Raw genomic sequence first — 26,888 nt, 5'->3', positions numbered from 1 at the left:
TACCTGTATTTCAGAAGCTTAAGTTTCTCCTATGAACCTGATCTTAGTCCCTTCTATTCAGTTTCACAATACTTATTTAAAAATTCCCTATTCTTGGTAGAGTATCCCACAAATGAAACTGATGGTACCACTTATTGTCTTTTGCTTGTTGTCCTTGGAAGCACATTGAAGCCACAATTCCTCAAAATAACGTTCTTAAACAGACAGACTTTGTGTGTATCTTGAAGAAAAACGGGGGTAAAATACGAACTGTGCATTCTGAAATGCTTTAACACTCATACAGAGCTGACCCTTGGACATAATAGGGTATGCTTATATAGATGAAGAAAATGACTCTCAATTAACTTTTTCTCTACCTCTATGCCTTCAAGAGTTTTCCACTGTTACTTTGTGTATTTGTAGGTCTTTTGTGAGACCATTCTTCCTTAACCGTGGTGTCCTCTATATCATGTGTTTGCCTATAGTTTTCACTGGCAGCAATTGTTCTTTCCACATTGTCAATTCAAAATCTTATTAGAGCAGACATTGTGGACTCCGTTTTTAACAAAAACCTCTCGGCTTCCCACATAATTAGCCATTCTGGCTAGAGCTATTGGGAGCTGTAAATTAGAAACAGTTGCCGTATATCATACAGCTAGGAGAGAGTACTTATTCATGAAAAACTTTAATAAAATCCTCATTCAATCTTCAAAAATTGAAGTTTTCAGAGAAATGGATTTAAAATCATTTGATTTGGGAGTGGGGAAATATTCAGAACTAACTCTCACTGACTTGACTAGATGCTGGTTTTAATTACTTAGGACTTCAGCTTAATTTTAATTTTTGCTAAATAAAATTTTTGGATCAGTCTGCAGTATCAGTGGATTCTTACATACTTAGTAGCTATTGTGTAAACAGTGGGTTGTTGGTCACTTTACCTCTCAGAAGAGCAGTCTTTCTCCCCCTAAAAGGGGGTGAAAATTTAGGTGTGTCTTATACACCAAATGTAGCCCTGCCCACCCACTGGCCCCCGCCCTTTGGCCTCTGCCTCCCAGCAGTTACCTCCTTGCAAGCAAACAGCAAGAAAAAAACAGCTCCTTTCAGCTTCAGCACAGCCTAATTAGCACAAGTTGATTGGATCGGCCTCCCAACTCTCAGCTGATTTGCTCTCAGCTGTTTTGCGCAGGGCTCTGCTGCTTGCTGCAAAGAACTAAGTTTCTGGAGCAGATTTTTTCCCCCTTGTGCTAATCAAGCTATGCTGAAAACGAAAATGAAAGTAAAGCAGGCTGTTTGCTGGAAAGAGGCAAAATTGCGCAGAGGCAGAGGGAGATTTCTTTTTCTTCTTTTCCTCACCAAAAAAGGTAGGTGCGTCTTATACTCTGAAAAATACAGTAATTAAAAGTTTAAAGAAACTTATACTTAAAAATCTAAATAATAAAATACAAATCATCCACAAATTATGACCACATTTGGAACTGGAATTTCAATCACAAGTCAGCGCAGTTGTGTAATGCGAGTCATCACGTGATTAGACCTGATTTTATGAGCACTTTTACCATGGTTGTTAAGCGAATCCTGCTTCCTCAATTGACTTTGCTTGTTGGAAGTTGGCTGGAAAGGTCACAAATTGCAATTACAGGACCCTTAGATGCTGAAATTGTCGTAAATGTAAGCCAGTTGTCAAATGCTTGAATTGCAACCACATGACAATGGGTGTGGTATGACAGTCATAATTTTTAGGACAGATTGTAAATCACTTTCTGAGGCCATCATAATTTTAAACCATTGTTAAATGAACAGTTGTAAATTGAGGACTACCTGTAGCTACCTGGGAACTAAAACTGATCTGGGCTTTTTTTTTTTTTAATAAATCTATTTTGCTAGCCAGAATTTTAAAAGAAAAAGAAAGGTCAGGACATGTAGAAAAATTGAGAAGAAAAACATTTTGGCTGCAGAATAATAAATAGAACCTTAATGGAAATTATATACCTATCACCAGCATCTAAAATACACTTCTAATGAACAACATTTAAAAAGTGTCTGTTCTTTTATTGTGCTTATAATATTTATGACTTGGAATGTCAGACTATTTATCACATTTCACTGATGACAATGTTACAGCATTCTGTATCTGTACTCAGATGCATCACATCTATTACATTAGAATTGTTTCTGTTATCATAAAATATTTTTAATGTTATGTAATAGACTATCCGAGATAGTTTCCTTTCTTAGTATTTTGGTATAAACATCCAAATGTCATATGACCTGTTGATTCTCCTAAAGTATCCAACTTCGTTAATTTTAAATTCTCCTAATTTTAAAAATGCAAAAGTTTGCATTTTGCTGGCAATATCTCTCTTCCCCATATTGTTTCGTAGGCACTCTTAAAAATGTAAAATAGTGGACCACCCTAATATTTTGTTTTGAAAAAAATAAAACGAAATAATGATGGGGAGTGGGAAGGATCCTTGAGGCTGAAAACTTCAAAGGCAACATCCTCACCAGTTTGCCCTTTGAACAGGCTTTCTTCTCCTTCCCAAAGTAGCTACATTGTGGGAGCACTCTTTTTTTTTTTTTTTTTTTAAATTCAACTGTAGGCTCACTAGTCCAAAGCAATTGAAGAAAACTCTATCTCAGTTAAGACATGTGCTAGGACTTCCAGGTTCGATCTGCCATGGCAGGCCCCTGGAGTTTGCCTGGTTATATTTCCAAAGAGGTTCATCATTGCTTCCTTCCGAGGGCTGAGATAGAGGAATTAGCCTAAAGCAGTGATGGCAAAGCTTTTTGCCATTGCGTGCCAAAAGTGTGGGGAGGGTGGGGTGTGTGTGTTTGTGTGCGCATGCCCACACCCATAATGCAATGTCCCCCACGCCCAACCCTGTGATGCCCCACCCCCTGCGCATGCGCGCACCCCCCTCCTGCGCCCCATTTTAGGCCTAGCAGGCCTCCCTGAAGCCTCCGGAGGCCAGAAATGGCCCATTTCTGGACTTCCGGTAGGCCCTATAGGCCTGTTTTTCACCATCCCCAGGCTCTGGAGGCTTTCCTGGAGCCTGGGGAGGGCGAACACAGCCCATTTCCGGACTTCCGGAAGGCCCGTTTTTCGCCCTCCCAGAGCCTCCAAGTGAGCCCTGTACTTACCTGGCATCCAAAACGGGCTATGTGGAGACTCCTGGGAGGGAAAGGGTGGCGTGGGCATGCCCAGCTGAAAATCAGATGGCCGGCACGCACACATGAGCAGTGAAGGCAACCTAGGGCAACAGCTTGCGTGCCCGCAGAGATGGCTCCATGTGCCACCTGTGGCACGCATGCCATAGGTTTGCCATTACGGGCCTAAGGTCACCCAGCTGACTTCATGCCTTTTCATGAAGAAGAAAAGAAGAAATGTGATTCTATTTGTTGGCTTGTTGGATTTTTATTTCACCTTTCAGGAAAGATGTGCCTTCTCAATTTTTCTCTCTCAGCAACTTCTTGAGAGTTTTCATGACTGAAGCTGGATTTGAAACTAGGTTTCTGTCATTCTAGGCGAACTCGGTCCTTGTTATACCATACTTAACAAACTTAATTGTTGGGTGATTTGAATTTCCTTACCAAGAAATGTAGTATTCAACCCCAATTAATTCTATTAACTGGGGACAGCAGTAACAACTCTAGTGATTAAAGCAAAAGAGCCTTACGGGATATGGCAGGAAGAAGATTTACATCTTTCCTAGACAGCCTCTTGTAGTAGCAAGAAGGCTTGTTTGCCAGTATTTTGGGACAGACAGTTCCCATTTTGCTGCAGAACTAATAGTACTGACCCAGTTAGTATATAGCTTCTCAGAAAATTGCCAATAATAGCTACTACTAGTCAGTCTCTGTTTGTTATTATGCAACTGATGTTTCTGGTTTTTGGCTGAATTTGTTATGCTGGCAGTTTATTGTGGAACAATATATGCTACTTTTGACAGGCTTTTGTTGTCTGTTATATGTAAATGTAACTGCACGAAAACAGAATGACAAATACATCAGTAGGTTCTGTAAGGAAAAGGATATACTAGGAATGGAAATATTCTGACAAATTTAAATTAGAAAATATACATTGCCATTTAGAATCTTAAGCCATGTTTTGAAAAAAAAGAAGATCAGGTTCTTTAAGCAGTTGTTGGCTGCAGAGGAAGTATAAGACTTCCAATAAATAGCATTCATTTATAAAAGAAAGCTCAAGTTAGGACTGGCTTATTTAGTCTAGACATCATTTTCCTTGCCAAAAGTTATTTTTCTCAACTCTGCCTGTCATAACTGTTTGATAAAGGGAGTCCAAGATTTTTTTTTATATATCAGGATAATTTTCTTGAGCTCTAGATGAGTGATATTTGAGCTTATACTATAAACTGTAATGATTTTAAATTTGTTTCAACAAGGAGACCAACACAACTCCCACAGTAATTTCTATCTGCATAAAAGCAACATAGGGAATATTAAGTTTTCAGGACCCACTGATTATGTTTGGCCACTGTTGGATCCCATATATTGACTTTAACATGCCTTTTGGTGTTAAGAGCAAGTTTTAAACCTTTGTCTATTCATATACTGTAGGTAGCTGAAACGTTGAATTGGTGAAAGGCTGATTATTGAAATATGTGGTTTCCTTGTTACAAGTTGTATGTATGTCAAAATGTTGCTATCAATTCTGCACATTCTGTAATTTTAGCTATTATTTTGTCCTCTGTGGTTAACTGTTCAGATTTCCAATGTTGGGCAAAGAGTATATGTGCTGCTGTGAGGATATGGATGATCAGATATTTTATTTCTTTGGTGTATTGTGCTGTGATTATTCCCAATAAAAAGATTTCCGGCCTCATTTCCAGTTTTTGTTTTGTGATTTCTTCAATCATTATTTTAATTTGTTGCCAGTATTGTGTTGCCCTTTGACATGACCACCAGAGATGATAATATGTCCCTTTCTGTGATTTACATTTCCAGCACATTGTAGATGTGTTTGGGAACATCTTGGCCAGGCGCGCCGGTGGGAGGTGCCATCGGTAGAACATTTTGTAAAGGTTTTCCTTATAGGGTATAGACAATGTCATCTTATAATTTATCTTCCACAAATTTTCCCACTTATCCAGTTCAATAGTATATCCTATATTTTTGGCTCATGTTATCATATTCTCTTTGACGACCTCCTCTTCTAATTTGTATTTTAGTAGGTACTTATAAATTTTGGTAATCGTTTTCTCATCTGTACTTTGTAATATTTTATCCAGTTCATTTGGTTCATTTTGGAATCCAAATTGTGCCCGATCAGTTTTGTATCTTGATTCTATTTGCATGTATGGCCACCAATCAATGTCTATACCCTGATTTTGTAATTCTTGTCTTGTTTGTAATTCTCCTTCACTGTTCAGTAGTTCTTTATAACTCCTCATTTTCTCTATATCCATGGCGTTGGGATATATTAGTGCTTCCATTGTCGATAACCATCGTGGAATTTTGGTATAGTGCTTTCTAATCTCTTGCCATGTTTTGTACAGTGATTCTCTGATAATATGTTGCTGGAAATATCCGTGGTGCTTGTCCTTTCCCTCCCACAAAAAGGCACGCCATCCGCGTTGTAATTCAAAGCCCTCTAGTAGTAGCATTCTTTTATTCTTGAGATCTATCCAATCCCTTATCCAGTTTAGCGATGCTGCTTTGTAATATAACTCCCAGTCCGGTAGGCCTAAACTTCCTTTTTCCCGAATATCTTGCATACACTTTATTTTGATTCTGGCCTTTTTCCCATTCCAAATAAATTTTGTTATTATTTTATTAAGGTCCTTAAAAAAGTTCTTTCCTGGCCAGATTGGGGTTACTTGAAAGAGGTAGAGTAATCTAGGCAGTATATTCATTTTTATGGATGCGATTTTCCCTAGAAATGACCGTTGTAATTTGTTCCACGTTTCCAGATCTTTTCTAATTTGTTTCATTAATTTGTTATAATTGTCTTCTCTAATTGTTATTACTTTAGCAGTAAGCCAGATTCCTAAATACTTTATTCTCTTTACAATTTGTATTCCTAATTTATCTTCTAGTTTTGTCTCCTGTACCTTTGTCAAATTCTTTGTTAATGCTTTAGTTTTTTGTTTGTTAATTTTAAGCCCTGCGACTCTTCCATATTCCTCTATTTTCGCTAAAAGTTTGGTTCCTGTTATTTCCGGTTGCTCCTTTATAAATACCACATCGTCAGCGAAGGCTTGCAATTTGTACTCTTCTTTCCGTGTTCTCAAACCTTTTATTTCCACATCTTTCCTAACTTCATTTAGTAATATTTCCAATGAAATTATGAACAGTAGTGGGGATAAAGGGCAACCCTGTCTCACACCCTTTTGTATATCCAGATTTTCAGTCATATCTCCATTAATCATAATTTTGGCCGTTTGGAATATACTTGTCTAATCATATGTAAAAATTTGACACCAAAATCCATGGCTTCTAGTTGCAATATGAGGAAATTCCAATTTAGATTGTCAAATGCCTTTTGTGCGTCTAAAAAGATTAAGGCTACTTGTTTGTCAACTCTTTTCTCGTAATATTCCAGGACGTTGATAATTGTTCTTATGTTGTTTTTGATCTGTCTTCTTGGGACAAAACCATTCTGATCTGTATGTATGTATTTATAAATAATTATTTTCAGTCTTTGCGTTATAACCAACATGAAGAGTTTGTAGTCTACATTGAGCAATGAGATCGGCCTATAATTTTTAACTTGTGTGGGGTCCGTATCTTCTTTGGGGATGAGTGTAATAATGGTTTTGGTCCAGGATTTGGGAATTTCTGCTTCTAATAATGCATCATTGAGAACTTGGAGTAACAGTTCATCCATTGCATTTTGACAGTTTTTGAAAACTCCATTGGTATTCCGTCCGGGCCTGGAACCTTGTTATTTTTCTGCTTTTTCCTTGCTTCCACCAGCTCGGACATCGTAATTGGTCTATTTAATGCTTCTCTATGGGACTCCTCTAATTTTGTAATGTTTGTTTTACATAAGTATTCCTTAATGTCTTCATCCCGGATCTCTTCTTTCTTGTAGAGACTTTGAAAAAAAATCTTTGACTATACGTTTTTTGTCTAGATTGGTATGGTATATTTCTCCTGTTTTGTCCTGCAATTGAAATATTGTTCTCCTTTCGTTTTCTTTTTTCAGTTTATACGCTAACCACCGCCCCGTTTTGTTTGCATGCTCAAAATGTTTCTGTTTTGCTAGCTTGATTTTCTGTGCAATTTCTGTCTGGGTAATCAGATTGATTTTATGTTTAGTAAGATTTAATTTTTCTTTTATTGTTTTGTTGTGGGGTTCCTTCTGCAATTCTAGTTCGTATATTCTGAGTTGTTCTAACAACTTATTCCTTGACTGTTGTTTCTCTTTATTTTTTTTTGCCATATACACAATTGTAAGACCTCTTATGTATGCTTTAATTGTGTCCCAAAGGTTTTGAAGCGATGTCTGTTCTTTAGTATTTATTTGTAGGAACATTTTAACCTCTTTCTCAATCATCTGTATGTATTCCTTATCTTTTATTATTCTCATGTCCATCATCCACCTCCTTTGCTTTCGATGTCCTTTCCATACTATTTTAATGGGGTTATGGTCTGCCCAGGTGTTCGCTGCTATTTCGATATCTTTTACTTCCTCTCTGAGGTCCGAAGTCATCCAGGCCATGTCGATCCTAGACCATGACTGGTGTGGGTTCGAGTAATATGTATACAGTTTTGTTTGTGTGTTTGCCTCTCTCCATACGTCATGTAAGTGCAGTTCGTTGATCATGTCTTTGAAAGATTCCGGTAGAATTTTCTTTCTAGTTTTACTTTGTTTGTTACTCCGATAGTCTTTTTCTATGTCCATGATTGCATTGAAGTCTCCTACCATGCAGATAGTTTCGTATTCCAGGTCTTTGATTATATTATGTAGCTTTTTAAAAAAGTCATTTTGGTTTCCGTTGGGTGCATATATAGATATTAATAATATTGTTTTGGATCCTGTTTGTATTTCTATTATTAAGATACGTCCTTCTGTGTCTGCATATATTTGTTTTGTTTTTAGGTGTTTCTTTACATATATTACGACTCCTCTCTTTTTTTGGTCTCCTAGAAATGCATATAGTCTTCCTAATCTTTGATTGTCCAATAATTTTTGATGCTGTCTTTTGATATGTACTTCTTGGAGTGTTATGATATCTATTTCTAGTTTTTGAAGTTTTGTAAATGTCTGTTTTCTTTTGGCTGGTGAATTAAGTCCGTTTATATTGATTGAAATAAGTTTTAGCTCTCTTTCCATCTCTCTTTATCTATTCGTTGTTTTCAGTCTTTTTGTGTTTCTAGTAATTCTTTGCGTCTTTTCCCCCGCTCCCTCTCTCTCCATTCTTTCTCTTTCCAATCTTCTCCCCTCTTCTTGATCTCTTTCTTCTTTCTCTGTCCGCTGTTCCTCTTGCCTCTTAAGTTCCTCTTCTTCTCTGCTCTCCTGCTCCTCCTCCAGTACGAAGTGTTGGTCGAAAAAGTCCTGTGCTTTTTCTAAGTTATCAATTCTATATTTTTTGTCTTCCCAGGAGATTAATAGACCCTCCGGTATTAGCCAGTGGAACTTTATTTTAAATTTATTCAACTGTGCCGTTCGAAAGTTGTAGTTCCTTCTTTGGTCCCTTGTCCTTTTTGGTATCTGTTTGAGGGATAAAATTTCTTTTCCCCTATACATAGTTGTATCCTCTCTCATCCTCCAAGAGAAAGACGATACTGATTACTATTTAGTATGGCAAAGATGGTACAGCTGGCTGGAGGCAAAAATAGGAATATAAAGATAATTTTTGACTATTCAATAGAAATGCATAGAAGTAAACAAGGAGTCAATTATATATATACATATATAACCATGTAAATATGTGAATGTAGATATAGATACAAATAGAAATATGAAAATAACCCACCGTTGTAGTAACTTCTAAGAGTCAGTCATTGGACTGAATTGATGTTTGTCTGTTTTGTATGTTGTTTTAATGTATCTATGTTGGTTTGTTTTTTTATTATTAATAAAAATATTAAAATAAAAAAATAAAAAAAAACAAAATGTTGCTATCAATTCCGAGTTAATAATTCATTCCTGTAAATATAAGCAATTTACTTACATAGTAAATGGTGAACTTTTGTGAAACCAATAGGCCTAAAAAGTGTTCCACCTTGGCCAGGCTATTCCGTATACTATTATACCTTGGTGGTGGCTTTCACAAGAGAAGAGAGATACAATGACAATAAGCCAGCAATCATTATTGCAGTGTATGAATGGAACCAGTATATAAACATACATTTTTAATGTGTAATCAAGATGATGATGATGATGATGATTAGTCCAATTTATATGCCGCCCTTCTCTGTAGACTCAGGGCGGCTTACAATGCATTATAGCAATAGCCTGCATACTTTTTTGTATATACCTGCTTATTAGGGCTTTGGACCCTCCCAAGCGGTGTTGTTCTATACAAAGTTGGCTTATTGCCCCCACAATCCGGGTCCTCAATTTACCTACCTCGAAAGGATGGAAGGCTGAGTCAACCTTGAGCCTGGTGAGATTCGAATTTGCACTAATTGCAGGCAGCTGGCAGCTAAGTGCTAGCACTTAACAGCACTTTAGTCCCCTGCACCACCGAGGCATAAATGATGATTTATTATATTTGTTATAGCCTCCTACTCCAAAAAAATTCTAAAAGATTAATGATATCAGTAAGGAAAAGAAAGTTTCTAAATTGTTTGAGAGAGATTGGGAGGTTTTGTGCTTGCAAAATCTTTTGTTTTTCATTAGAACCCCAAGATCCATCAGCTGGAGAAAGATGTCAAAAAGAAAGAAAGAGAAAAGGGGGGGGGAAATGTGTGTGTGTGAGAGAGAGAATTAAAATTTGAAAAAAATCAGAATTCACAAATTTATTTGAATGCTAGAACTGAAAAACGCAATCCTACATCAAACACCCATCCATAGCTTTCCAAGCTTTCTTCATTTTAGCAATATAATTTTTAGGAGGAAGAAGTAGCAATTTCATTATGGTTTTTATTACAGTGTGGAAGGCAAAAATTCTTGCTAACCTCATGCAATTAAATAAACATCTAAAAGAAGTAAATCTACTTCTGCATATCCTTGTTTTATTATATGTTCCTGGCTGCTGATTTAAATGGTGGGTAGACTACTGATATGTTGCAGGCTTTTGTCCACACCAGGAATTGAATGTTACTTATTATTTATAATCTCTGAAAATCAAAGATGTTACATTAGTAACAATGTTCAGTTAATTAAGTATTTGAATCTCTTTCAGAATCCACTGTAATGGTATTAACGATTGGGTTTATTCCAGTAGCATATGGCACCTATCTTTTTTTCCCTTTCTCCTCCTTTTTTCCCATTACTCTAAGCTTAGAGCTGAAGTACACCCTTATGTCCTGGTGAACTGAGAGTTTTAAGTCTTCCCAATCATAGGAATCATAGGCACTTACTGGGGTTCAGTTGTAAGAAGGAAGGGTTGTGATTTTCTTGTATGTTTGCAACTATCACATAGCAAGTTTTCTTAGCTTATTTTTTTTAATATCAAGATTTAAATATGTTGCCATTAGAAATTATTTGTTCTTTATGTTGTTATTAATTTAATTTCTGACCAACATAATGTTTTCCTATCAATTTCTCTATTTTTCTTATTTCTTCGAACAGAATTATCCCACTTTCATCCCAGAGTTTGATGATGAATGTGCATCATGGCCAAACACATGAATATGTTATCAAGCCTAAGTACTATCCGTCAAAGAAAGTGCTCTCAGGAGAACAGTCCACAGAGAGCTCTTTACCTCTAAGAGTGAGCCAGGATCAGCTTGCAACATCATATCAGAGTAAGTATGGCTGAAATGCTGCAGTGAAATAAACAAACAAAAGTTAAAAGGAAGTTATGTTATTATAATAAGTGAAAATCGGTAGTAAACATCTTCTATATTCACTACACGGACATATCTAGGAATTCACTAATGGTTGAGTTCAGCTTGAAAGAGACGTTAATTTGGAATCCAAAATGCAAAATTAGTATTTGTCTTCCAGCAAAACAAGAGCTGATGTGATGGATTAAAACAGGGAAGGTTCAGATTCCAGTTCAACTTTAGCTATGGTAATTCACTGGGCAACTGGGTGAGTTGCTCTCTCTTGCAGGTTCATGAGATTTTTATAGGGAAAGAATGAAGGGAGATTCCCATGTAATCTGCTTTTGGTTCCCAGGGAGGAAAAAGTAGGATTTAAGTCTAATAAATACAATCTGTGATTGTGCACAAAACAAATAATTGTGGAATTCTCCTGGATTTTATGAAAAAAGTGGGCTGAATGTATATGTGAAAACCTCAATTTGCAATCCCAGATGGCTTTGTGTAAAAAGCTGAACAGCATGGAAGATCAGATGGAGCCCTGTGGAATCCCTAAAGCATAACTTCAGAACCATCCTTCAGAATTATTAAGACTTAATCCAATTTTATGATTAAGATTGTCATTGGTTTCTTGATATTAAAAGAGTTGAATGATTCAAAATGTTATATACCATTTCTGCATAGTCCTGTATCAGAATATTGTGATACTCTGGGATCAGATGATATCTTCAGGATTCTTCCACTGGTACAAGAACTTTAGAATCTTTGATAGCAAAATGTTGTCTATTAATTTAGTGATTTAGATAAGATTTAAAGATAATATTTATGGATTTGAGTTGAATAGCAGCAGACTCAACCTTTGTTCAGCAATCTACGCAACTTCAAGAACAAAGTCCATTCACCAAAAAAATCATTTTTTCTTTCTCCTTCGTAATCCTCAAAATCATTCTGATAGATAGTGGAAATTTCTAGAGCTGATTTTGATTACTTTGATTCAAAGAGGAGGAGGAGGAAAATGCCTTGTCCTACACTGTCATGTCAGCCTAGATCAGACAAGAAACACAGCCAGATGAGCTATTTCTACTTTATTGTAAGACTGCATTAATCAAACCTTGCAAGTCTGAAATTACAAATTCCGCTGTCTCATTTAGAGTCTGAGAACTTATTTCTGGTCACTTTTGAGCCTCTTTCTCCATGCATTATGCAGCTGCAAGATAGCTCTTATCTGACAATTCCCTAGGCAACATCCCTCCCTCCTCATCCTTTCCCTGTCTCCAAAGGGCATTTCCACATACCATTGACATGTCAGCAGTAAGCACTTCTACTGTTGGCAATATACCATTGTATTTAGCATTTAATTAAGATATATTACAGTATTGGCCACTTAGCTTTTTTAAAAGAAAGCAACTTCAGTGATTAATTGTAGTTGAGCTGGATGCTAAAATAAAATATGTGCAGTGGAAATTACTTGCTGATAGTGATAAAAGCTTCAGTTGTATATTACAGGAAATGGATTCCTTAATATTAAATGTTACGAACAAGAGTTTTTAGGTTTCAGTGGGTTTCTTTCTCCATTGGAAGCTCTTACTAAACCTAAGATTTTTGTTGTCATGTTGATGACTACCGTGTGATCTATTAACTTTATTTTTATATGTTTTATAAAACATTTGATCTATAGCAGTTTTTCCCAATCTCCAGAATTCTTATCCAACAGGTTTCCAAACTTAACAAAGAGAGCTCAAGAAATGAATAACAAATGTCATCTAAATGACAAGTTTCTTTCATTTAGCAATCCTCTTTAGGGAATGTTCCTTTAAACATGTTATTTCTTGTATTTGCATATAAAAGATTGGCTTGCCTACTTCCACACTTTCCAGTTTTGATGCCTCTTTTTTCTTTTTAAAAAAAATTGTTTTTAGAAAGCATGCTCTATACACATCAGTGGTGGGTTGCTACCAGTTTGCCCTGGATCGGGCGAACCAGTAGCAGCGGCGGCAGGAGGCTCCGCCCATCTGCCCGGACGCATGCATTTGAATGCATTTGAAACCCACCCCTGATTCACATATGTGTGCTGCTCAAAACCTGTAGATGGTGACAATGAAATCTTGTGATAAAAAGAAATTAATAGATCAGGTTTTTTAACAAATAAAGCAATAGATGAGGATATGTATCATTTAAGATATTTTTAAACGGTGAAGTGGGAATTATATTCTATTAGATATTCTAAGCCAGGGGGTCTCCAGACTTGGCAATTTTAAAATTTGTGGACTTCAACTCCCAGATATTCCTCTTCTAAGCTATAGTTCCCTGGAGCTGTATCCAGCAGAGTTAACAAAAGGTTCTGTAAATTGTGGTTCAACAAGTTTACCAGCCCTGTGTTTAATGTGATGAAGTAAACCCCAGCATCAGAAATAATTGAACTTGCAGTAAAAAAGGTTACACAAAATAATGATATGTCCATGTATGCACATGGAAGGAAGATTTTACTGATGTTGATAGTGGAAATAGATGAACCGGGATCCATTGGTTCAGTAGTGGCCTAGGTTTCTGTATAGATGCACCGGTGTCAAACTCGATCATGTCATGTGACATATTATGATGTATTGCACCCTTTTTTGCCTGTGTGTGACGCATCCAGCCCGCGGGCCCCAAGTTTGACACCCTTGGTAGAGCTTGTGCTTAATACAGGAAGCAGAAGATTTCCATTCTTTCACCTGTCTTGTGTCCTTGTTTAGACTGCTTCACATGCATTTTAACAAGAAACCTTATCATCATCTGATTTTTATATTAGAAAAGAGAGAAAACGGAGACTGAACACAGAGTGGCTTTGTCTACATGTGCGATACTTGAATTAGGAACTTTTTGACTGAAAATCAATTTAAATTAATGTTGCTTTATATTCTTCTAGATCCAGTATTTAATTAATAGCTCTCAATTTGAATTCAGTTTTCTCAGTTTCGGGAAGGAATTACTTGTATGAGAATTTAAGAAAAAAACAAAGTTCTGGCACTCTGGAACTAAGAATGCTAAGATCAACATTTACAAACACCACCCTAGAATGTTCTTTCCAACAGCATGAAGTATGATTGTGCCAGAAGTCCATATCTGAAATTTTTTGGGCCTGCCACTAAATGGCCTAAAATTCCTGCCTGTCTTTTTATTTTCTCAACTAAACAGTTGAGCAAAAAAATGTTACACAAGCAGATCTCCATCTTTCAATAGGCTGAAATGATGTGATTGCTTACTTTCCTAGGTAGAATCTAAGGTCACAATTTTGATCCTTTACAATGAAAATTGGTAGTTGGAGCCATGTTAGTAATTATTAGAGGAAACAACAGGTGAAATTAAAAGTGCAGAGTTTGCACAATAGGCAGTAAATATAGATTGAGAGTGAACTGGAAGATATGCTTAAAATAAATATGGAACAGCTGTCTGAATTATGGCCCATTGTTGATGTTGTGCACTGAAAATAAGTTATGGGCTCCATAGAGGAATAATCAAATATGTGATCATCTAATTCAAGACCATAGAGTAGCTGAGAACGTTTAACCCAGGATTCTTGTGAACTAATCTTTTCATCTTTGCAAGCATTCTTAATATATGGGTTTGAGTTTTTTTAGTTCCTAAAGCCCTGGAAATGTAGAGGTCAATCTACCAGGGATTTATTTCTCAAGACTGTTTTAGTCAGTCTCCATTTTTTTCTACATATCAAAACAAAGGATCAAGAAAGATACATTGTTTAGGGATTGATTTATTACAATATGTCTTCCATACTACATGCTGAATACAGACTCTAATAATTAAAAAAACATACTTAACATTTTCATACTGTCTACATTATTCTGAGAATAAAATATTACTACAATACATTGGAACTAAAAACTTGTATTTAAGCCATCAACTTGTTCTGTATGTATTTTTGGACCTTATAAAAGTTCCATGATTTGTAACATACATCAGCATAAAACACTTGTTTTTAAAGAATATGGAACATGTTGAATGTATAGTCTGGCTTTAAAATCTGAACCTAAAGATTTGTCTAACATCATAGATCAATAGACAGACAGACAGGCTGAAATATTGTAGAGAGAGATGTAAAAATTCAAGATATCTCAAAAGATATTCTATTCTTACAAGAACCTCTGGCACTAGAAGATGAAGTTAGATCAGTCATTACCAAGCCAGAGGATTTTCATGGACAATGTTAAAGATGGTATTCTTTTTTCAACTATGCTTCTCCTTCATGTACCATCATCTCTTGCTTTTTGAATAATCTAAAGAAAGAAGATTATTTATTTATTTACATTATTTACATTAAACAAATGTATATGCCTGTCCAACTCACAAACAGTGATTCTGGATGGCTTGCAGGATTAGCTTCACATAATATGTTTTAAGATTGTATGATTTGCTCCATGTCCTTTGGCATATCTAGCCCAAGTCTTTACCTAGCTATTGCTCTTGGACAAAATGGAAGCTGACAACTTCTCTTTGAAAAATGATTATTGACAGTCTTACCCTACATATTTCATGGAATGGACATACTTGTTCAATGTATTTTTTTGAGAATTAGGAATACAGACAATCAACAGAGAAATACGATTTTCCTTACACAGCTTTCTAATATCAATTTATGATAGCATTGGAACAAATCCTTGGAGTCATGAACAATTTCCCCCTCCCCATCTTTTCACCAAATAGACTATGTTTCACTGAGTGCCTATCGCCTTCTAGTGGTATAGCACTGCACATTTTTTTAAAATGCATGAGCTAGTTTGGTCCAGTGGTTTTAAGGCACTAGGCTAGAAATCAAGAGAGTGAGCTCTAATCCTGCCAGGCATGAAAACCAGATGGGTGATTTTGGACCAGTCTCTCACTCTCAACCCAACTCATCTCACAGGATTGTTGTGGTGGTGAAAAGAGGAGGAGGGGGAGGTTAGCAGGGATGGCCAAATTGACTGCTTTGATCAAAGAAAAAAAAATACAATTACTTTAGTCTCTACTTGGAAACCGCTTCTGGACTTTGTGCTTGAGGTGGGAAAAAATGAAACTTTGGTTTGAGTTTTATTGATTAATAGGTTTGTTGTTATAGAAATGGATAGTTTATATTATTGTGTAAAAGTAAAAAAGTTGAGGTTTGATGTTGTTATCTTATTCTACTGCACCAAAGGGAGTTGGAAATCAACACATTTTCTTTTTTTTCTGTTTGCCCCACACTTTCCTCTTCCCTTCCCCCCCGTTATTTTCCGACTATTTTCTTTTGTAATTTTAATTATATATTATAAATAAATAAATAAACAAACAAAAAAATAATAAATGTGATATGTTCGCTACCTTTTGTTATTTATAAAAATAATAAAAGCAGGATTAATTTAAAAAAAATATAGAGGAGTGAGAAGTTGCAAGAACAACACTGCAATGATTTCTTTCCTTTGGAAAAAAGCATGCTGATAGATCTAATCCTATATGCATTTAGTAGAGTAAGATCTACCAAACAGTGAGTAAATAAACATAAAATTGTGTTGTCCAGATATGTTGCCTTTTCAAAAATGCCTAGTATGTATAACATAAATAGATTTATTTTATAAATACATAAATATGAGTTTTGTTTTCAAATAAGGCAGCCAGATTTTGACTGCCAAGGTTCAAAGGAAAACTAGACAGTACCGAAGGAGTATAGAAAACATTTTGCTGCTATCATGCAGTGATCCAGGGTTTCGTAGTTCAAATCTAATAGCCTAGTCACAGCAAGCCAAAACCCCATACCTTACTATTAGCATAAATCATAAACACCAATTTCACATCAGCTTCATAGAGTAAAGCTAGTTGAGAAGAAACAACACTTACTCATTAACCCTGTTTCTACAACAAGTTTAATCTAGTCAAGTTACTAATCCAGTTAGAGCTTCTTTCTAGTTGTTCTAACAGCACATAATCATACTTTAATTATGTAATTGTATGTAATCCTTGGCATGCTATACCCATTTTTCTCATAGAGCATCCTGGTATTCCATATGCTGTCACATCAGGAGATTACAAGCAAGATTTCATGACATCACTGGAAACTTGTCAATTGGCTAGGTCAGGGGTGTTAAACTCTATTTCATTGAGGGCCGCATCAGAGTTGTGTTTGTCCTTGGGGGGCTTGGTGGGTGTGGCCAGGGTGAGTGTGGCCAGTTAGCTCCATTTTCACAGGCAGAGGCTCTGGCCAGTCCTTAGCTGTTTCAGGGCAGCCCCCTGGGCCAGATCTAAGCACCCTGCAGGTGGGGTCTGGCCTGTGGGCCTTGAGTTTGACACCCTTGGGCTTCAACCTGCTAGGTTGATAGCAGGAGGTATAGTTTGCTCACTGGAGCTGGTCAGTAATTGGGGACTATCCCCTCTTGTAGTGAGTTCTCTAATATGAAGATTTCCTTTTTAGCAGCTTTCTCTTCAGTTCATTTTCTTGGAAGTCTAGTTTAACCGTGTGCATGACTCAGTATGTTCTGCATTAAATTTAACTATTTTCAGATGTTCCTCTATCACACTATCCACTCTCCCGTCTCTCCAGTAACTGAGTCAGGCAGGAATAGGGAACAGGGCCATTGGTTTTCCTTTCCCATCTTAGTTGTGACTGCAGCTAATTTGATCCAAAGCCTCAGTTCTCTGGTTTTCATCTACTTTCATTTCAACATCACCAGTTCTTCACATAAATGCTTTGAGCACAAGTATTTGCTCCCCTCCAGGTAGGTAGGTCTATTACTTGATCAGGAAGACCAACAGCAGACATTCAAAGCATCAGTATTCTTTTGTCCATTCTTAAACCAAATCAATTATAATTAAATGCATTTAATCTATATGACAATTTCTAGGAGATGAAGGGGGTGTCAATCTGTTGTAGTGCATCAAAAGGAATTGTATGACATTTGAAAACAAATGTATTACGGCAGAAAATGCATGTGTTCTGAGATGGCGTCATTCTGAACATTAGGGCAAAGAATTTATAATGGCCATTGCGATTTTATTGTAGACCTAGAATTAAGACTATGCCTTATAGGTTACCTGTAGTTTATGTTTACATAATTAGGTCAAAACTGAGATAAAAACGCTGATGACACCCAGCTGTATATCTCCACCCCAGGCCACCCCAATGATGCCCTTGAAGTGTTGTCCCAGTGCCTGGAGGCCGTGCGGGCCTGGATGGGGAGAAACAGGCTCCAACTCAACCCCTCCAAGACCGAGTGGCTGTGGCTTCCGGCGTCCCGATATAGCCAGCTGACGCCATCGCTGACTATTGGGGGTGAATCACTCGCCCCCACGGAGAGGGCTCGCAACTTGGGCGTCCTCCTGGACGCACGACTGTCCTTGGAAGATCATTTGACGGCCGTGGCCAGGGGGGCTTTTTATCAGGTTCGCCTGATACGCCAGTTGCGTCCCTTTCTAGATCGGGACTCCCTACGCACAGTCACTCAGGCCCTCGTCACCTCCCGCCTGGACTACTGCAACGCTCTCTACATGGGGCTCCCCCTGGGGTGCACCCGGAGGCTCCAGCTGGTCCAGAACGCGGCCGCGCGGGGGATCATGGGGGCGACGAGGCGCTCCCACGTGACACCTCTCCTGCGCGAGCTGCACTGGCTCCCGGTGGTCTTCCGGGTGCGCTTCAAGGTGTTGGTGACCACCTTTAAAGCGCTCCATGGCTTAGGGCCGGGGTACTTACGAGACCGCCTTCTGCCACCAATAGCCTCCCACCGGCCAGTACGCTCACACAGAGTGGGCCTCCTCAGGGTGCCGTCCGCCAGGCAATGTCGGCTGGCGACCCCCAGGGGGAGAGCCTTCTCTGTGGTGGCGCCTACCCTCTGGAACACCCTCCCCCCAGAATTACGCATAATAACAGACCTCCGGATTTTTCGTCGGGCCCTAAAAACCTATTTATTCCAACAAGCTGGGCTGGCTTGACCAAATTTTTTTTTTTTTAATTTTTAAATTGATTTTAAATTGGAAATGGTTTTAATTCGGCCAAAACATTTAATTATTTTAAATAGTTTTTTAGATTCACCATGTTTGTATATATGTCTTGTTTTTACCTTGGCTGTGCACCGCCCTGAGTCCTATTTTGGAGAAGGGCGGTATAAAAATTTAATTAAATAAATAATAAATAAATAATAATAAAATCAAGCATTAAATACAATAAAAATATAGATATATGAACTATAGATAGTCCTCGACTTACAATCTTTTGTTTAGTGACAGTTCGAAGTTACAGTGCCCCTGAAAAAAGTGACTTATGACAATTTTTCACACTTACAACTGTTGCAGATCATGGTCACATGATCAAAATTCAAATTCTTGGCAACTGGCTTGTATTTATGACAGTTGCAGTGTCCTGGGCTCATATGATCAACTTTTGTGCATCTGACAAGCAAAGTCAATGGGAAAGCCAGATTCACTTAATCATATTACTAATTTAATAACTGTAGTTGTTAATAACTTAACAACTGTGACAAGAAAAGTTGTAAAATGGGGCAAAACTTATTTAACAAAATTTTCACTTAGCAGCATAAATTCTGGTCTCAATTGTGATCATAAGTCAAGGACTACCTGTAATAATATAGTACATAAATACAATGTAAGAACCCAGAATAGCCCCTAATCTATGGGGTAGTCCAGTGATGGTTATCCTTTTCTGGACTGAGAGCCCAAAGTGCCCCCCGCCCCCCCACGCATGCGTGTGCAGGCCCCCCACATGCCCCTTATCCCCCTGTGCATGTGCACACACACCCCACATGCTCCCCTTACCCCACAAATGTGCAGCAGAGACCCGAAGACCAGCTGGTTGGTGGGAGCTGCGTGCACAGTGAAGCTGAATTGGGGCAACGGCTAGCATGCAGCGCAGATAGGGCATTGCGCACCACCTCTGGCACACGTGCCATAGGTTCGCCATCACGGGGGTAGTCCTTCCCCAAAAATTGCTTCCTTATTGTAGTAGCCACTGAAAGAAACAGTCACTAATGAAATGACCCTTGAAATGTTTACTTTTTGAAGATATCTGGCATAAAATAAAATGGATTTCCTTAGTATAGGTGCTGGTAATTTTTGGCAGGCTTCACAGCAGTATAAAATTTCAAAGCACAATAATATGTTCAGTAGATTTGACTTCTTGTTTGCTGTATATACCAACTGTCAAAGTGGGGGAATTCCAGCATATCGTCCCTCCAGATTTGTGAATGAAATATGTCTGGTTTAAGTAAAGGCAACTGACATAAGGGGCTGATTGAAAAGAACTGTCTTTAATGTTGGTAGTACTACTGCGAATTGTACCTCACCTGATAGAGAACAGCAGACAGCAGCCAAAACATAATGAGCCCTTTGGTTTATAGAAAAGCTCTGGAACAACTGTGGCAGGGATATAAAATAATTAGGGCTTTTCTAAAGATGTATCTTCTCAGTAAGAGCTGCAGATTAAGCATCCATGCCAGGCCTTCTGCAGTACAAGCAAAACATGGATTGTTTGGATTTGATTTATATGAACTCTGTCACTGTAGCTTATGATTTGTGTTTGATTATGTTTGTTAAGCTCAAACCAGAGTTTAGCAAAAAAACATACAGCCAGTGCTACTCCAAAACTAGAACTGAAGCTAATTGAAGTTTTAATCAAGAATCTGTTCTCCAGATGTTGCTGAACTTCCAGTATCCCTTACTCTTAAGATTTTTGTCTGGACTATTTAAAGTTGTAATTCAGTAACATCTGGAAGGCCACATGTTGCCTACCTCTGATTTAAGTAATTTTAAAGAGAATTTGAGGAGAAAAAAAGGCAAGAGAAATATCATAGGTTATATTGTTTTATAAAGATGTATATTTTATCATGATTGGGATGCCTTCTTTGGCCTTAAGTGTTTTACCAAGTTTTCAACATATCACTTCTACATTAATAGAATAGCATATGATGTTATATTTTGGAGGCTTTAAGAATGGTAGCTGCTTTGATATTATATTCCATAAGGATTTCACTGATGGAGTAAGTGGGTGACTTGAATGCCAAATGATTATATATAATATATTATAGCAACCTTCCAGATGTGTTGGACTATTACTTTCAGAATTCCCTACCAGCTAGGGCATTGACCCTGCTGCTGGGAATTGTAGTCCCTCGCACTTCATAGACATCTACTGCTGTAATAAATATGTAACAAAACTTTAATAATTTATAAAGTATGATTTCAGTTTAATTGGATTTATGGGTTTTTTTAGCAAGGGCCCAAACTTTGCTTCTCCATTACTCTGTTGGGCTATTTAGTTGGGTCAAATAATTTTTTATGCTACTATTCCTTACTTTATTGAGAAAATTGATTTTATTAGTTGCAAATAGAAATATGGCTTCTTAAAAAGAAAGGCCAGTTTTAAGAAGGAGCTGTTTTGATCCTCAGCAAATCTATATGGAAAATGTTTTCCTTTCATAAGCACATTTTAAGTCATAATAAGTTCAGGTTCAAAATTTTACCTCAAATCACCTCTTTTCCTCTTTGTTTTTGTTTTAGTAAATCCCTCTTTTTCAGCAAAAGCTGAAGGGCTTGTCAAGAAATAACGTGATTATTGTTCCTTACTAACTCTAAGACATGTGTTAAGCATGTCATGCAGCAGCAACAATCCAAAACAGTATTCCCAGTGAGAGGATTATTCAAGAAAAACTTGATAGTTAAAAAAATATGAAGAAATTATGATTTAGTTTAAAAAATAAAGCCTCGGTCTGTGTAGGATATTTCTACACATTCATATGGACACAGACACAGGACACAAATTAACTCTTATGATAACTATACACAAAACAGAAGGTAGAACTTTAATTAGAATACTGACTAGGCCTTCTTGAAATTGTCATCTTGTCACATTTGAAGAAACTGTGACAGCAGATAGCTGTCCTTGTACACCTGGTTCTTGTAGGAGAATAAAGCAGATCAAATTCTTAACTCTATGGAATGTAGGTACTGCCTCATAATCTGGCTAGAAAACTGATTGTATATCTTAGTGGCATAATGAATCAAAAACTATAAGATATCATGTTGAAAAATGAATTCCTCAAAAATAAAGGCATAAAAACTAGCATACTTTTTCTTAGTATGTTAATTTTTCTCTTTTTTTAACACAAGAACAATGTCCCCACCATTTTCCAACTTGAGTTTTTAGGATAATAATTGACAATACCTATGTATCATATTCCCATGAATGTACAGTATGTATTGTCAATACGTCTCTTCTTCCTTTTGTATCTTGTAACACACCTTATATTTAATTCATGATTTTTTTCTCCCACCATACAAAATTAGAGATATTTTTACGACATCCTTTAAATTATACATCAGTTGTCAAAATGGGAATTGTCTGAAACAAAAATAGCATTCTAGGCAAAACATTCATGTTAATTACAGAACTTCTCTCCAACAATGACAGGCTATATTGTCTCCCATCTTAACATAACTTTTTAACCTCATTCCATGTCTTAATGTAATTATTTTGAAATAACATACAATTTATATTTGTGAAATGAATACTCAACTATTTCATCTTTTTTGCAATCTCAAAACTGTTTTATTCGTCAATTCTATTTAATTTTTTATTTTTGTTAACATTGTTATATTTTGTTTGTTAGTCTTTAAATTAGCTAATGCACCAAAGTCTCTTTAAGAGATCTTCTAAAGCCAAAACTAAATCATCTGCAAAAGTTCTCAACTTGTTTCTTTTTTAATTTTTACTCCCACAATCTTTTCATCCTGTCTTATGTCTCTATTCAGAATTTCAAACACTGAATAAGCAAAAGAGACAGTAGGCTATATAAATAAAATTAACATTAACATTAACATTAACGTTAACATTAGGCAGCCCTTTCTTGTTCCTTTCTGTATCTTAAAAGGTTTTGTTAGATCTTCATTAACAATAATTAGTGCTTTCTGTGAAGTATAGATCAACTTTACCCATTTTTATAAAATTGCCTCCAAAATTCAAATCCCCCAAAACTTTAAATAGAAAAGTCCAATTCAGATTATCAAAAGCTTTCTTTTCATTGTGTAGAAACACACAATTTCATTCAAATATTCTAGAATGTCCAACACAGTTCTGACATGGTTTTTTAAAATGTCTTTTAAGAAAAAAGTCACATAAATAAATTCTGTAATAATGCTTCATTTAATCTTCCTCTAGAAGTAGATTTCCTTTTATAAAGTAAAATCAAAAGGATAAGATCAGGAAAACTCTTTGATATAATCTATACTATAGTATAGATTATATAGTACAGTATATACTATACTACAGATTAATGGCCAAATTTTTTGAAATCCAAATCATATCTATTCTTGAGAAGGATACATGCCTTTCTGAAAAGTAGGTATATTCTCTAGAATTACAATTTTTCTATAGATTGTTCATCAGATAAAAAAACTTTGTTCATAAAAAAGATTCAGTAATATCTCCACAAATTTTTGTAAAAAGTCACCTTGTCTCATTTCGGGCATAAATTCCCAGTACTATAGTCTTAGCCCCATGAAATTCAACTTCCACTCCAACAAATCTGTCAAGATAGCTGTCTTAAACCTCCATAGAATTTATTAAGGAACCATCTGAAATCCATTCTGAGTTACTTTTAACAAATTAAAGAAAAAATTATGCTATTCATATCAGCATTTTAAAGTGTCCAGTACATTATTTAGTCTACATTTGTGAACTGAGATTGATTTGTTTTGACAGGATTGCTTGGAGTAGGCCAGTTTACTGTGAATTCTAATCTTGCTTTTTGTAGCTTATTAGTTTGATGTTCCTTTTAAGATTATTACATTTAGATAATGTAATATTTACTAACTGCACATGAAAGTTGTTTTTTTGAACAAAATTTTGAGTGAGTAATGGCTGGTTAATTCTAAGCCATGATATAAACTGATTATATGCAATGACTTCAACTGGATCCTGGTCCATATTTTGAACTCAAACCATCTTGGTTGCCTTGAGGAATAACTTATACAGGGAAACAAATGGAAACCAGGATGAAGATCAAATGCATCTCAATTATTTTTACTGGATCTCTTAATAGCTCTGAAAACCATCACATTTAATGCATTTTGGAAAGGTCTTCTGGATAAGGAATTCAAGTCACTCTCTATGGATTTACTTCTTTCAACAAGTTTGTTTATAGAAAATAATGTTGTGGGTTTCTACTTTAACCCCATGTTAGTTAGGCTGCAAAAACTTTCAGTACGTTTCTATGGGACAGTTGTAGGTAGGTAGGTAGGTAGGTAGGTAGGTAGATAGATAGATAGATAGATAGATAGATAGATAGATAGATAGATGATAGATAATAAAATGTTTAGCAAAAATATGATGAAAATCTGTTATATGATAATGTAGATAATTTACAAAGGTAAGAGTGTCCATTATTTAATAGTATGTGTGACTAATAAAAATAAACTATTTTTTTTTAAAAAAACTGATATGGAAAAATGCTGTGAAGGAATTTTTTTGGATGGTTGTGTGGGGTTTTTTTAGATGACTTCCCAGCAAGCTAATTTGGATGTGACAAATAGATAAGTGATATGGACCCATATTAGGAAATAAGTAATTTCCTCTTGAGTGTGGAATATCAGCAGTTTAAAAGATAGAAAATCTAGTTAAAGAGCATCAAAGGTTTTTAGTATCACTAAAACACTTATGTATAAAATAAAGTTTCTGCTGTATCTTGTAACAATATTGGATTGGGTAGGCTATTTATCTATTATTCATTATGTAATATTAGACTGCTAGTACCACAATAGAAATGAAACTTAGATGAAAACGCATTGTAAGCCGCCCTGAGTCTCCGGAGAAGGGCGGCATATAAATCAAATTAAAAAAAAAAAAAAAAGAAATATCATGTTAAAACATTGTATGATTGGGATGGAAGCACTTTTTTAAAGTAGACTATTTTTTTGTTACATTTACGTAAAAAACTCCTTTTTGTCATTTAAATACATTTAAATACCGTATTTTCCGGCGTATAAGACGACTGGGCGTATAAGACGACCCCCGAATTTTCCTGTTAAAATATAGGGTTTGGGCTATACTCGCTGTATAAGACTATCCCTCTTCCAACGCACACCAAATAAAAATTAAAAAACATCAACTGGCTCACCCACAATGTAAAAGCAGCTGTGCTAGACCCAGAATGGCCCCTGCAACAAGCAGGAACCTCACACAGCCACAAAAAGCCCAAAAAGCCAACTTTCACACTTTACACACACACACACACACACACACACACACAACACAACACAACACAACACAATACAGCTGGCTCACCCACAATGTAAAAGCAGCTGTGCTAGACCCAAAATGGCCCCTGCAACAAGCAGGAACCTCACACAGCCACAAAAAGCCCAAAAACCCAACTTTCACACTTTACACACACACACAACACAACACAACACAACACAACACAACACAATACAACTGGCTCACCCACAATGTAAAAGCAGCTGTGCTAGACCCAAAATGGCCCCCGAAACAAGCAGGAACCTCACACAGCCACAAAAAGCCCAAAAACCCAACTTTCACACTTTACACACACAAAATTCCACATACAGCTTTGTGAGATTTTGTGTGTTTGTGTAGTTAGAGTGAAACACTACAAAAACATACTAAATCTCAGAAAGCTGCACAAATATTATTTTATTTTATTTTGTTTTATTTTTATTTTTATATGAAAGCTAAATTTAAAACTTTAAATGGCTAGGTCTAAAAAAGAACAACTAAAAAAAACCCCAACTAAAAAAAATAATTATTTTTTTTAAAGATCCCAAAGGGGAAAAAAACTTACCCAATAGAACAGGGGTCTCCAACCTTGGCAACTTTAAGACTTGTAGACTTCAACTCCCAGAATTCCTCAGCCAGCTTTGTTTTGCTGGCTGAGGAATTCTGGGAGTTGAAGTCCACAACTCCCTGCCTGCTTGATTGCAGGCAGGGAGTTGCTTGTTGATGGAATGGATTCAGGCAAGCGAAGCAAGGCAAGGCAAGCAGCTAAGATAAGCAAGCTGGAGGGGGAAAACTTTTTCCCTTCCCCATGGCTCTGGCGATCCCAACTGAGTTGTCTGATTAGCAGATCGTCAGAGCTTGGATCGTCAGAGCCATGTGAAAAGAGAAAAGTTTTTCCCTTCCCCATGGCTCTGGCGATTCCAGCTGAGTTGCCTGATTAGCAGATCGTCAGGGCTTGGATCGTCAGAGCCATTTAAGGCTCGTCAGAGCCTTTCGGGCTGGTCTGCCTGGTTACAGGAGAACGACACCTGGCGTATAAGACGACCCCCAACTTTTGAGAAGATTTTCATGTGTTAAAAAGTTGTCTTATACGCCGGAAAATACGGTAGTTGGCAATAGCTCTGTAATTTTAGTGTTTGCATTTCTTGCCCAATACCAGGCTGCTTTGTCTGCAGTTTTGTATTAATTCAGGCAAGATATGGTCTTTTTTAGACAATAGATTTCGTTTGAATTTGGTATAAAAATTTCTCCAGAGTTTGGTGGCAGTAGGATCATATTCTAAATGGAAGAGGATCCATGTGGATGCAGATTATCTTCAGAGTCAAGAATCTTGCACTATATAGCAATGAAAGTGTTTTTTTAAGGTTCATTCAGTTCATAAGAGAACTAAAACAAAACAGCAACTGTTCACATTAAAGTTGAAGGAAATCTAACAGGAAATATCTCTTGAAGGAATAACATTGTTATAAATAAAAAGATCTACATATTTAGTTTATAGAATGTATTTACCTTATATAACCTAAACTAGATATGAGTTAAAGCTTTCATAATCATCTGACCAGAGAACTCTTGCCAGATCCCCATTTTCCTCAGTTATTTTGCACTACACACTGATGGCAAAACTATGACGGTGACATGCCATGATGTTTTGAGTGACACTTCAGCATTCACCAATACCCAACAACTAGCCTCAAAAACTTGCCTCATTTTTGCCCTGTCAGTATCGGTGGATGTGGTCCATGATGATTTCTAGATTGGGCTGTTT

The 26,888-nt window shown here is 36.7% G+C and overlaps 1 protein-coding gene across 2 annotated transcripts in view; it reads left to right on the top strand.

Moving 5' to 3' along the window:
• LTBP1 (latent transforming growth factor beta binding protein 1) overlaps positions 1-26,888 on the top strand; it is a 206,029-nt gene that overhangs the window by 51,562 nt on the left and 127,579 nt on the right. For both annotated transcript variants that reach the window (XM_070932503.1, XM_070932502.1), the window contains exon 4: positions 10,685-10,860. In XM_070932503.1, the coding sequence (XP_070788604.1) occupies positions 10,685-10,860 (176 nt within the window). The remainder of the gene's footprint in view (positions 1-10,684; positions 10,861-26,888) is intronic.

This window comes from Pituophis catenifer, unplaced genomic scaffold (assembly GCF_029215685.1).
Source record: "Pituophis catenifer annectens isolate HBS135680 unplaced genomic scaffold, rPitCat1.0.hap2 SCAF_1, whole genome shotgun sequence".
Classification (NCBI taxonomy): Eukaryota; Metazoa; Chordata; class Lepidosauria; order Squamata; family Colubridae; genus Pituophis; species Pituophis catenifer.
This window is presented reverse-complemented; position numbering and strand designations above follow the sequence as displayed.